At 49.4% G+C, this 12877-nt stretch overlaps 1 protein-coding gene across 1 annotated transcript in view; it reads left to right on the forward strand.

Moving 5' to 3' along the window:
- Csmd2 (CUB and Sushi multiple domains 2) overlaps positions 1-12877 on the forward strand; it is a 563664-nt gene that overhangs the window by 340682 nt on the left and 210105 nt on the right. The window contains exon 13 of the mRNA XM_052177421.1: positions 7379-7561. Within this exon, the coding sequence (XP_052033381.1) occupies positions 7379-7561 (183 nt within the window). The remainder of the gene's footprint in view (positions 1-7378; positions 7562-12877) is intronic.

Genomic DNA, 12877 nt, shown 5'->3' on the forward strand with positions numbered 1-12877 from the left:
AGCATCAGGACCTGAGTTCAGATTTCCAGAACTCACACAAAGCTAGATGCAGCAGCACTGGTCTGTAATCCAAGCATTTCTCTGGCAAGATAGGAGGCATAAACAAAAGAGTTTCTGGAAGCTCACAGGTCCATGAGTCTGACATATGGAGCGGACTAAGAGACTGTTTCAAACAAGTTGGGAGGCAAGGATCAAACCCTGAGCTTGTCCTGTGACTTCCACACATGTCCCATGCCATGCACATTACCTCACGAACACACAAACACACATGAACATACTGATTTTTTTTTTAGGATAACAATGTGGTTCAGGCCTACTACATAGGATTCAAAATCAAAACCAGGATTCAGGTCAAGTATGCTGTGGCACCACAGGCACCATTACATCACCCTACCTCCCCACAGGCCACTTCTGATTCCCGATATGCTAACTCCAAGGTTGATGTTGGCCAAAGATGAGACCCTGGGGTAAGGGGGGAGACAAGATCCGTCCCTACCTAAGCAGAAGGTGGGGGTTTAACCTGAAGACTTTAGGAAGCTGTGGGAAAATTGAGCAAGGGACAGTATGACCTAATAGTAAGTTTTTAATGACCTTGCACATCAAAGGATATGGTGTAGAACAGAGAGGCAGAGAGCCACCAGCTGGCTACTGCCATCCGGGTTAGGGCATTATGAGGCCTGAGTTGAGACAGAGAAGAATTAGGAAAACAGGAAGTTGGGGTGTTTAGAAGACCAGCTTAGAAAGGTCCTGCTAGAGTGCAAGGGGAGGGAAGAGTCTCCAAGAAGCCTCCCCTCACATCCCTGACTGAGTTCTCCTAGAGCAAGGGTCAGAGGTCAGGCAGCTCGGGGTCTTTGGTACTCATTCAGCCTGGCATTGGCACGGTAAGCACCTGGTCTACCTCGAGCATGCACCAAGCATCTGCTGTGCTCTAGCAGAGATCCATCGTACCTGAGCACTCCATGGCTGTTTCTATAGAGCTTTTTCTCTGGGGTGGGTCTACAGGAGACAAGGAGACCGTGGAGCTGGTACAATGAAGGTAGTCATGTTGGGGGCTTAGCTTGTCCTTGAAGCCCAAGAAGGTGGTAGATGCCCCCCTCCTTTCCCACTGTAATATTCCCAGTGTCCAGGACAGTAACCAGCAAAATCCTTCTTGAATGCATAGAAGACTACAAGCTACAAGAGATATTTGGCACCATGAAGGAAAAGAGCGGCAGGTTGAGAGAAAGAGTGGGTGGGCGACCCCTAAAATATGGGCCGGGGCAACCTTTTGGAGGAGGTAACCTGAGGTGATCAGATGAGAAGCAGGAGAGAAAGTTCTAGCTTGGGTTGAGGCACCATGAAGAAGTGAAGAAGCAGACATAGCAACACTCTCCTGACAGGCAGCAGAGAGCAGTCCAGGTTGGGCAACCCAATCCCCACCCTGGCTCCCTCCTAGTGGCTTCCCTTCTCAAAGCACATCAAAGGTCTCAGGATATATAGAGACACACGATCCCATCCCTTTGTGCAGACATTGTCATAAAAGAGGATTCCGAATTAGTATCAGAAATTGAAAAGCCCGAGAAGATGGGGCAAAACCTGAGAGTCCAGCACAGATGACAGGGCTAAAACAACCAAGCAGGAGGAAAGCAAACTCAACAAGGCCAGCCCCCATGGCGTGCAGAGACACCTTATACATAGGCATCTGAGGCCCCTATTGGAGTGGGTACACACTTACAAGGTGAAATTGGGTTAAACTAGGTGATGGAAAACTGAAAGGCTGATTTTTTTTTCCTCCAAGTCAAAATTGCATTGATCTATTTATAATTCTGGGTGCTGACATCAGAGATGGTGGACCTCTGGCCAGGAGGAGTCTTTCATCCAGGCAGAGGCTCATGGGAAGCCTCTATCAGCAGACAGAGCCTCCAGTTCAGTGGTGGGCTTGAGGAGAAGGCCTAGGACAGAAACCAGCCGCCAGCTCCTCTCCCTTCTTAGAAATAGCTCCCAGTTCTCATTTCTACCCTCATTCCTCATTGTCCACCTCCACATCTGAGCTCTTCAGAGAACTCCTCTTCTCTACCTGGCCCTTTGCTAATGCTTCCTCGGACCTGTCTTCCTTGAGGTGGGCATCACCACGTTCCTCCTCCTCAGGGCTAACAGCTCTTTCCCTCACTCTTGACAGCCATCACATCGGAGGAGGCTCCTGAGGTCCATTTCCCTCTCTGCTGCGTGGTCTTCTCCTTGGGCTGCACACACTCTCCAGCCCCCTGCTTCCTCCTCCTCACCACCCCTGCTTTCTGCCTACCACACGCCTTGCCACCTCCATGTCTCTCGTACCTCAGTCTTCTCAGTTCCTCTCAGACATGGCTCTGTCCTCCGGCTCTGCTGGAATCTGGGGTCATGCCACCTGCTCTGGGCCCTTTGGTGGTTGGCGCTTTCTCTTATCAGCCCCCCTTGTTCCCACTGGCTATCTTTTCCTTGGACTCACCATCTCCACCCTTAGCTCTTGCCCTCATCCTTTCCATCCCTACCACATACCCTTGGCATAAAAGGGGATTCCAATTTAGTATCAGGAATTGGAAAGCCCAAGAAGATGTGAGGTGGGAGGGGTGGGGGTTGTTGCCCTGGCTACCTCTCAGCCACAGCTGTGACAGCAACCTCAGCTCCTCTGCTTCATTGGTCACATCATCACCTCGCAGTCTCACCATCCCTTTTGTGTCTACATGAGCGAGGCAGGCAGTGCTGCCAGGTGCCGTCCATGCAAGAGAGTGGGCGCCATTCTTAGTGAGATAACAGGCCTGTGGCTGTCCCCTGAGCATCAGTCTCCTATTCTCTAGAGAGACAGCTTTAAAAGCTTTAAAAGGTCTTGTCAGTATTCGGTCTTGCTTCCTGACAATGACCTCACTTTTGCCAAAGACCTTGACCTCCTACTCTCCCTGAAAACTCATTGCCACACTGTTCTCATTCACGCCTGTCAGTGACCAAGAGTCTCTGCCATGGTGACTAAGGCCAGCCAGCCAGCATCCATAGGGTCTCTGCTGCTTCTCCCTCTGGAGTCTCCTGCTGCCCTGCTCTCCATAGCCTCTGAGTATCCATAGCTTCTATCAGTATCCCCTGCCTGCCTCTCTCTTGTTCTTCCCAGAAACTATGGCCAAGCTCAATCTTTAGAATATCTTAACCACCATCCTAAGATGGTTACCTAAGAGTTATAATCAGATCTTTTCCCTATATACTAAGAAATGCTTTCTTTGAAAGTTCTCTGTTCCTTCCCATTGGCACATGGTATCTCGTGATACTGGTCCTCTCAGCATCAGCATGGACCATCCTCTCTTCCCATTGGCACATGGTAACTCATGATACTGGTCCTCACAGCATCAGCAATGGTTGCCTATTAATCCTCTGATTTCTGCTTGACCCTTAAGTTCCCTGTCTATTGATCACCTTAGCTCATCCTCCTCCAAGCTCTGTGAACCCTACCCTACTTGCCTTGGGAGAGTCTACTCTACTGCTGCTCCCCCAAAAACCATTCGTCATATCCCATTCTGGGACAACATCTCTTCTCACCTTGCTTGGTTGGTCTCCTACTTTTCCTGGCTCATGCATAAGTTACATTTTCAAATTCTGTACTTCTGCCCTACACTTGAGATCCAGATGACTGTTCCTTAGTAGCAATTCCTCAAAACACAGCATGCCTTTGTGAGCCTTCATGCAGTCTCCTTCTCCCAGGTGTTCCTGTCTGAGTAGAACATACACTTGTGGCCAGGCCAAACCTGCAAGTACGGTAGACCTTGGCCCCACCCTTACTTCTGCATCCTTTTCCTTGGGACAGGTGGTGGCTTCCTCCTACTCCAGATCCCTCACATCTTCCTGGTTCTCTCCATCCCTTATGCCTAGTCTGAGTATACGATGCCATCAGAACATCTCCCACCAATGGAGGCTCCACAGAAGCAAAGCATCTATCCGCCCTGGTCCAGACTGCATTTTCCACTACCTACACTAACCTGATAGTCCCAATATTTATTTAATGAATGAATACGAGTGTTCTCTGAGCCTCCAGCCAGCTACTCTTAAACCATTCCCCAGACGGGTCAGAGTGAGCCTCCACACACACAAGTGTCTCCTCTCAAGGAAAAGAAAGTCCTTGATCAGCTTCCTATTGCTGACCATCTGAAGTCCAGTCTTGCTCATAGACTGAACAGGCCCTTGTCTTGCCTGTTCCGTGGGCTGGTCCTGCCCATCAGAGCCCTTCCCACCCTTGTCTCTTAACACCTTGCAGAAGGCAGGAGTGTGAGAAGTGGGAATCCCTGAAGCCAGCCCACTGTCTATGGGTCTCAGATCCACCAGTTCCGAGCTCGGTGGCCTTTTGTAGTCTTTGTGCTCATCCCCCTCTATTTAAATAGGGGGGGGGGAACAATAGTATCTTCTATTAGAGATACTGCAAGGGTGACATGAGTTAATATATAAAATGCTCACAGTGGCCACTGGCTGGAGTCAGTGTGCAAACTGCTAGTTTCATAAATGAAGGTTGGTTGTGATAATACTGGCTCAGCAGGTTGTTCATTGACATACACGGACCACCATACAATCCTACATCTGGGTCTTAGCCCGCCGTCTTCCCTCCACCCTGAAAGCCCTTCCTCTCCATCTCACAGCCAAGCTTTTAACCACTCTCTCCCCTGTGGTGAGGCCTCTGCACAATAAGTACCTTCTTCGAGAAGCTTTCTCTGACCCAGGACTAGGATTCCATGAGATGAACAAGATATTCATTTCAGGCACACAATTTGAGAGTGGGGCCCCAAACTCCACTTTTAAGATAAATAGCATTTAAGACAATATTTTAAAAATCAAGATTAGCGTAAAAAAGTCATGGCTTTAAATAAAAAGCAGTGTTTTAGTTGAAGAGGAACAAGCTGAGATACCAGGGCGAGGGTAAGAGGGGAGGTAAGCCTCCAAGAACAAGGCTGGCATCAGTATTGGTTTTTAAACGTTACATATGTTAATTATGATCTTCTTAAAAAGACACTATAACTCGTTACGATTGAGCTGTCAGCAGAATAATTATAATGAAAAGAACTTGTCTTATGGAGTCCTTGAGGCACTTAACACTTGGTGTGCCTGGCTCTCGGCATCCTCTCTTCAGCCTGAGACCACGTGTCATAGACCGTGTTCCCTCCTCTGGATGTTCCAAGTTGACAAGAAACTATTTCCATCTCCAGGGTCTGGCACAGACCCCAGCACACAGCAGGTATTTATGATAGACTTGCTATTTCCTAGCTGATAGGGAGAAATTAGCCAGGTGTGGTTATGTGCAACGAGATTTGACTCCACAGTGGGGGCTGAGAAGCCCACCTCATCCCCAAACGTATGCTCTCTTGAGCTAGTCAGAGCCTCAGACAGGCTGAAGGCAGTGGCTCTGGCAGATGTGCCCTACTCATGTGCTTTGTATGGTACGACCTCACCAGGGAGCCTTAAATATGGGCTCTGTCTTCTGGTGCCAGGTAATGTTTAATGTCACTGCCCTGGCAGTTCTTGTATCCCAGGGAACATGTTTGGGAACACTGGCAGAAGGTGGGCACTGACGTTTATTTCTTCAGATCCTTTTGTCACATGGGGCCCTTCTTTCTGTCCTTTAGATGACTGGAGTTCTAGAATCTGAAGCAAACCCTCTCTAACTTGAATGATTCAGTGTAGCCCCATCCCTGTCCCTTATCATACACAAAGCCTGCTACAAAGGAACCTGAATATATACATTCGGGCAGTCTGTGTGTGTGTGTGTGTGTGTGTGTGTGTGTGTGTGTGTGTGTGTGTGTGTGTGTGAGTACGCATGCACACACAAGTGAGCTGACTTTACTGGAGATTCCTTGGTGCTTGCATATGGTCACACTGACCCCTATATTCTGGGATCACTAATGTTTGACTTGGAAGACGCAAGTTGGAGCAAGGTCCCCACACAGCATGCTTTGTCCTGGCTGCTCTCAGCAGAGAGCAAGAGACTTGGGGGATTATGTGAACGTGACCTTCAGGAGCCTACGCATCAGTGACTGAGCCTTGTGGTCAGCTCAGAGAAACCGCTCAGCTCAAAGCAAGAAAGCTTTTGCAGAATCACACAGTGGCTTCTGGAAACATTGGCCCCTGACCACTCATAATGACATCCACCGAAAAGACAGGGTCCCTTCTGCCTGAGAGTCCTGGAAAATTACCCAACGCTTCCCTCAGAGAATCTAGGACCAGCTCTGCCAAACCTCGGGTCTCTCATAGTCTCTGTTCACCACTGCGCATTTTCTCAGTGACTTCTTGTCTCCTTGGACAGGTGGGAGTTCCTCTTCCCACCATGGCCCCCATCCCCCTCTTATAGCCCAGAGCTGGGCAAAGGGTAACTCAGGAACCTCTAACGATGCAGCCAAGATTGATTCCTTGCCTGAAACGCCTGGGTCCTGGCTGACTCCTAGGGAGTTGGGGGGTGGGCATTTTTAAGCTGCTGAGATCCACCTGGCTGTGCTGTCTCAGCCCCACCTCCAAGGCTGACTCACCAGTTTGGCTCAAGCAAACTTCAAGAGTACTTAATGAGTCGTTTGTTTCGTTTTATCTGCTACTGTCTTAAATTGAATCTACCAAAAAAAAAAAAAAAATTCTTGAAAGCACTTCTGTGTCAGAAGGCAGCCAGTATTGATTCCCATTTACTCTGGCTTGCCAGGAGGACGGGCTGCACAAGGCCACTGCTTCTCGCCTGAGCTCACTACTCAGGTGGATGGGCTATTCTTAAAATCTCTCTAGCAGTGTTCACGAGTCAGTGCAACCCAGGCAGGATGTCGTCAAACTTTGGGACATATTAGCTCCTGGAATAGGTCAAGTGCAGAATATAACTAAAGGCTGAAAGGTTTGTTTTGTTATATCAAGGGGACAGTGCCCACCGTGCTGGGGCTCCATCCATGGCAATGGAGCTTGAGACACGCCTTGTGCACACGTTTGACAGAGCGAGCTAAGAGCCCAGGTCAAACAGAACCAGAAGCAGATGCCCCTCAAGGCTCCCTCTCAGCAACCCACTTCTGTAAACTAGGTTACTGTCCCAGAAGTTCCACAACCTCCCAAAACAGTGCTACTAGGTGGGGACTCCAGAGTGTTCAAACACACAAGCCTGTGAAGGAAATTTCACATCCAAGACCGTAGCACCCGCCTTTCATGAATGCAGATAGCCAAGTCTCTGAGAGTGTGGACACAGAGTCACGGGCATATGATAACTGAAGGTCCTGTTGTCCTAGGACACTGTCCTGCAGGACTTATAAATCCCATGTTCTAGCTCATCATAGGACAGCAATAGAGCATGCAGGGGGAAACATATGTTGCCAGGACAGATGTAACGTCACCTTTTCTGTCTCTTGTTTTCTGTCTTCCTGTCTTTCAGAGATCGAACAGGGCAGTTGCGGAGACCCCGGCATACCTGCCTATGGCCAGAGAGAAGGCTCTCGCTTTCGCCATGGTGACACGCTCAAGTTTGAGTGCCAGCCTGCCTTTGAGCTAGTGGGGCAGAAATCAATCACGTGCCAAAAGAATAACCAGTGGTCGGCTAAGAAGCCAGGCTGTGTGTGTAAGTGAGCAGGGGTGGCCATGGAGGGGGCTCTCTGGAGAGGCAAGCTGGATCCGTAGCTAAGGCCCTGTCCTTGAAAACCTGCAGTGGGCATCCACAGCTCCATTTGGGATGGTTTTTCTTGTTCCTAGAAAGGTAGTTATCTGGTCCCCACATCTGATGTAGAGTACGGCTCTTGATCTTTGGAGACCTTCTTCGACAGAGTATAACCATCAATGAGGACCCTTAAATGCAAGGTAGAGATGGCTGAGAATGGCCATGGAGGTCAGACCAAGGCATTCCTCCTCATTCTTGTTACCACGGCGACACGATGCTATTGTGGGATGGGCAGAATTAAGTTTGTAGACAATGTACCAGCCTTGGAGTACTACAGGGATCAGAGGACTGGGGGGCGGGGGGTTCCCATGATCACCCCATCTCGTGTGGCGTTAAGGAGGGGGTATTCCAGCTATCCTTGCATGGCTGATCTTGGGGGTCAGGGGAGAATGGAAGTGAGTGGTCTGTTCTGTGGAGATAAGAAGGCAGCCCATCATCTTTCTTGTATGTGTTGGACATGCTTTGCGGCACTACGAACATCAGTCGTTAGTCACAGTGAGATTCTAAGTGCAAGGGGCTGTTGGGGGCAAGGGAGTGGGAGGAAGCCAGACACAGTGTTAGGAAGTCTGAGGTTTTAGCTTCTCTGGGCTGTCACCTCTTCTTCTCCTAGCCCTCAACACTCAACTCCTCCATCTCTTTCCTTGAATTCTCAGGGAAGGGCACTCTGCCCGACCCTCCGATCCTCCACCCACCATAGTGGACAACTCAGGACCTCTGAATGCTGCATGCTACAGACTAAGAGTCCTCTGGGGGTACGGGTGGGATCTCTGTGATGGGAATGGCGGGGTAAGTTGGGTCATGCCACAGGGGATTATGCTGCTCAAAGTAAAAATAAATTGCTTTGTCTGACAAAGTATTTTCTATGACTGATAAGTTTATGTAAAAATTCTTCAGAGCTTTAAAGATCAAATCATTCTCAGATCCATGTGGAATAGCTCTTAGTGGGGAAAAAAAATTAAATTGTATGATATCTGCCCAGGCGTGCTCCCAGTGTAGGTGGGAAACATTGTCTGCCAGTGTTGGCCCCATTGAGTCCTAGGAACTGTGGTAATACAAGGATCAGGAATAGTTAGCAGGGGCAGCTCAGGTTGGCTCTGTGGGCACAGTAGAACCAAGCCAGGCAGAGCCGGGCAGAGCTGCTAGCTGGAGATCCTAGCTAAGCTGAGAAGGCAAGGCCCAGCTGTGAGATGTCCCCCAGGCAGCATGGAGCTTAATTTTTAAAGTTTATCTTGATAGACTGAAGCAGGGAACACTGGAAGAAGCCGAGTTTCCTGGGAACAACCTAGGGGGGAGCAAAGTCAGAAGGACTTTATTTATGAAGAGACTGAGCTCCCGGGCTCCACCAGCCAAAAAACATGTCTAGCAGCAGAAGGCAAGCTGAGGAGGGAGAGCGACAGCCACTGGAAGCCTCCAGGAAGGTGCTTGACCCTGCGCTTCTGAAGAGAAGTTCTAGAACATTTTTCTAGAATCTTCCCGAAGGGCTGAAACCCTTGAATGGCTCCCCAGCAGGCCCTTCATCTCCAGAAGCAGTGTGCTGAACTTCTACTGAGAAGAGGAAGAGTGGGCTATTCTGGCAACAGAGGGTCCAGCCTGTGCTCTCTATGGTCTGGAGCAAGGATGCAGGACTAGAGCTTGTTGATGAAAACCACAAAGCTGTTACTCTAGGCAGCTGGCATGACAGGCTATCTGGAAAGTTCTAGGATGAACGGGGACCCCGTGTATGTCTTCAGACACCTCCATCTGTCGGTTGTGTCTGCTTACTTGGGTTTAGAACACAACTTGAGTCCTATCGAGATCGGCTTGAGTGGAGGAAGTCAGGCAGAACCAGCTCTCCCCACATACACCAGAGGAAGCCCGTCTTTGTATCTCAGAGTACAGGGGGCTGCCATCTGTCCCCATCTCTGCTCAGTCTCTGGTCCCTCAGCTCGTGCTTTCGTAGGTCCCAGCCTTGCCCTCAGGGAGCTCACGGTCTAAAAGAGAGAACAGTGCTAAGACTAAAGATTCCTAATCTAGAAACCCAATTCTTGACCCTCGCTGAGTTTCCCAGCTGTAGCCAAATTACCTACTCTCCAGGACCCCTCTGACTCAACAGGGTAGCCCTCCATCCTCACTCCCCAGAGGCTGCATCTCCAGGATCATATTTATAGCAAGATAACTGTAACAAGAGCGCCCTTGCCCCTCCCCCTTCGCACAGTGAATGCTTGGAAACTGGTCTCCAAACTGGGCCATCAGGGCACAGGTCACACTTTGACTGAGAGATGCTTCGGTTCCTGACTCTAGATCAAACCCACACCATAGTTTCTAATCAATAGGAAAGGGACAGTGTCTATAAATGTCTATAAAAATATAAAATAGCCAGGCTTCCTGTCTCTGTTGCAGAGTGTTCCTTACACATACACACAAAAGCACTTCCAGCAAAAGGCGGCTCATCTGGGGAGTCACCCATCCCCCACTCCCCCTCCCCCACACACATTAGTCACAGTAAACATCAACACAGCACTTAGCCAAACAATGTTGCTCTCTCTTTCATAGGAGTTATAAGGGGATCAGGGAAATTCTTTTGATGACTGAAATGTCTTATAATGATTGTTCAAAGAAGTGTGAAGAGCCCCTGTTCTGTGGAAGCATTTCCTTCAAAATGGCCCCTTCCTAGGGAGTTGCCCTGACGAACCCACACAGAGTCACACCACCTTCATGTTGCCCAGCATTTTCTGCAGCGAGCGGCGACTCCAGCACCCCTCACGGGCTTCTGAGATGCCCTCGCTGTGGTGGGTGCCCAGCAGATGGCTTTCCCCATCTCGGGTGGCCTCTCATGTTGAAGTGCTCCAACTCAGCACACAGAGCCAGCTCTTTCCCTCTCACTCTCTTGTCCTCCTCAGTCAGTCATCCTCTCCAAGGGCCACTGCTCCATCTCAGCCCAGAGGGGAAGCACTCTCCATCCAGTCAGTCAGGTTGACTGTCTGCCCTGTGCCAAGTGCCAGGTACACAGGTTCAGAGCTGCTCTATTCCATCTCTGCTTTGGGAATTTACTCACAGTGACTGTCCTGAGGACAGTCCTCTGGAAAGGGAGCCCATCTGCCTGACAGAACCTCTGCTTCTTCAGCTTCCTCCTTAGCAGAGATCACAGAGCCTCTTCTAGGTGACATAGGGCAGGGCAGTCATTGCCATTTTCCAGAGAGACAGTGGGAAGGAAGAGACAAATAATGTAGAGGGTGGTTTGCATGGTCCTTGATGCTTTGTTGACAGGCTAGCTGCGCACTTCACACTTCATAAAAAAGGCAGGAAGCCAATTATCAGCCCATTAGCAGCCACTTTCCACGAATGCCCAATAGCTCTCACCAGGGCCTGGTCAGAAGCACTCACCCCTCCTATCCCTCCCCTCCCCTTGTTTCTGTCCATAAGAAAGTGTGAATCCTAATTGCTCTAGTCTTTACTTATTGGGTGTGCGTGCGCGCGCGCGCGTGTGTGTGTGTGTGTGTGTGTGTGTGTGTGTGTGTGTGTGTGTGTGTGTGTGTGTGTGTGAAATAAGAAGGTGAGGCCTCCTGGGATGTATGCAGTCCAAAGTATGCGTCAGCCGCACAGTCTTGAGAGTTTAAGCAGGGACAATTGAACCCTTGGGTGCTCGGGGAAGACACTCAGAGGATGCTGGGATGGAGCTTGGTTTTGAAGATAAGGAGTAAGGGTGCCTCCCCAGAGGGTTGCTATGAGAAACAGTCCCTTCCTGGTATCCATCTGCCTGTTCTTTCTCCCATTTGCTCCCATCCCCCATCCCATCCCCCACCCCCCACCCCCGTGATGGAGAAAGGAGTGCCTGGATTCTAGGGCTATCAAGACGCTACCTCTTCAGCTGCTAGAAGGTTAGCTATTCCCAGTGTTTTCAGGCTCTGTAATGTTGACACTTTGTCCCAGAGAATTGTCAGGTCTTTAGTATCATCTCTGTCCTCTACCACACCAAACACCAGCATCACCACCACCACCACCACACACTCCACATGCCCGCTGGAACAATGAAAAACATCTCTAGACACCAGCAGACATTTTTTTTTTTTTTGGTGGAACTCAAGATAAAGAGCCATGCTCCTGGGTAGCTGAGTGTTATCTCAAGAGGTCTGTATTTTTGAGGCTAGAGCTAAAATCTGAAGTATCCTGATGGTGAGAGCATGTGGCACGGAGGAGGCTGATGGTTTTTACGTGTCCCATGACATTGGGAAGATGTGAATCTTCCCTATAATGTTTGCAGAACAGAGCATTTCTTCCCTCCAGTTATAGATGAAAAAAGAAAAAACTACAAGTTCAAGGGGATAGAGCTGTGCAGCCATCACACAGTAGGAGAGATTTGGAGGCATCCAATTGGCAGAGCAGTAATGAGAAACCAGATTTCCTCTCCCAAGTCCTGTACATTTTCCATCATAGCAGATTCTCAGAATCTGAGGGCTCCACTGAGAAGCAGAGTCTAAGAAAGAACACTTAGGATAAGGGACCGAGCTGGAGTATGGAAGCACACTGGTGGCTGGGTTTCTCCGGGAGTTCTAAACAACTCTCAGTAGTGCAGCACATCCCTGAAGGAGTAGGTTCAGAACTCTGAGGAAAATGGCGCCATACTCTGGTAAGGAACCCTATTCCTCCCCTCCACTCCTTCTCATCCCTTCTGCCCATCACCTCTCTCTCCATCCTCACTTATGGAACAGCTTTCCTTGTACAAAGCCAGTGGCCAGGGATGGTGTGTCTGCTCCCCGTTGTATTATAAACTGGAGAACCCTGGGGCGGGGGGAACTCCATGGGAGTACCCTGCTCCGGCTGAAGGGTGACTTGTGCCCATACCACATGCTATAGCTCCATATCCAGAAGCACCCACAGCTCAAGGCAACACCCAATACAGGATTTTGGTATATTCTAAGAATCTTTAAAGTTTATGTAAATAGGATGATTTAAATACAGTTTTCAGAATTTAAATCCAATGTTCTCACTCTCCCTCCCCAAGGGAAAAGCAGTTTCACACTGACCCATCCTTTTTGTCTGCTGAAGGTTGACTGCTCCTCCCGCACGCACGTAGTCCCAATCACACCATTTTACATGCTTCAAACCCCACACCGTGTTGTGCACCTTATCAGGGTGCTGCATGTCTTTCATGCTCATGTTATTAAAATCCAGGGGAATATTCTGCCTAGTGAATGGGCCAAGACTCATGTAGCCAATTATGTTCAATTATTTTACATAAGG

The sequence above is a fragment of the Apodemus sylvaticus genome, chromosome 3, assembly GCF_947179515.1.
Source record: "Apodemus sylvaticus chromosome 3, mApoSyl1.1, whole genome shotgun sequence".
Classification (NCBI taxonomy): domain Eukaryota; kingdom Metazoa; phylum Chordata; class Mammalia; order Rodentia; family Muridae; genus Apodemus; species Apodemus sylvaticus.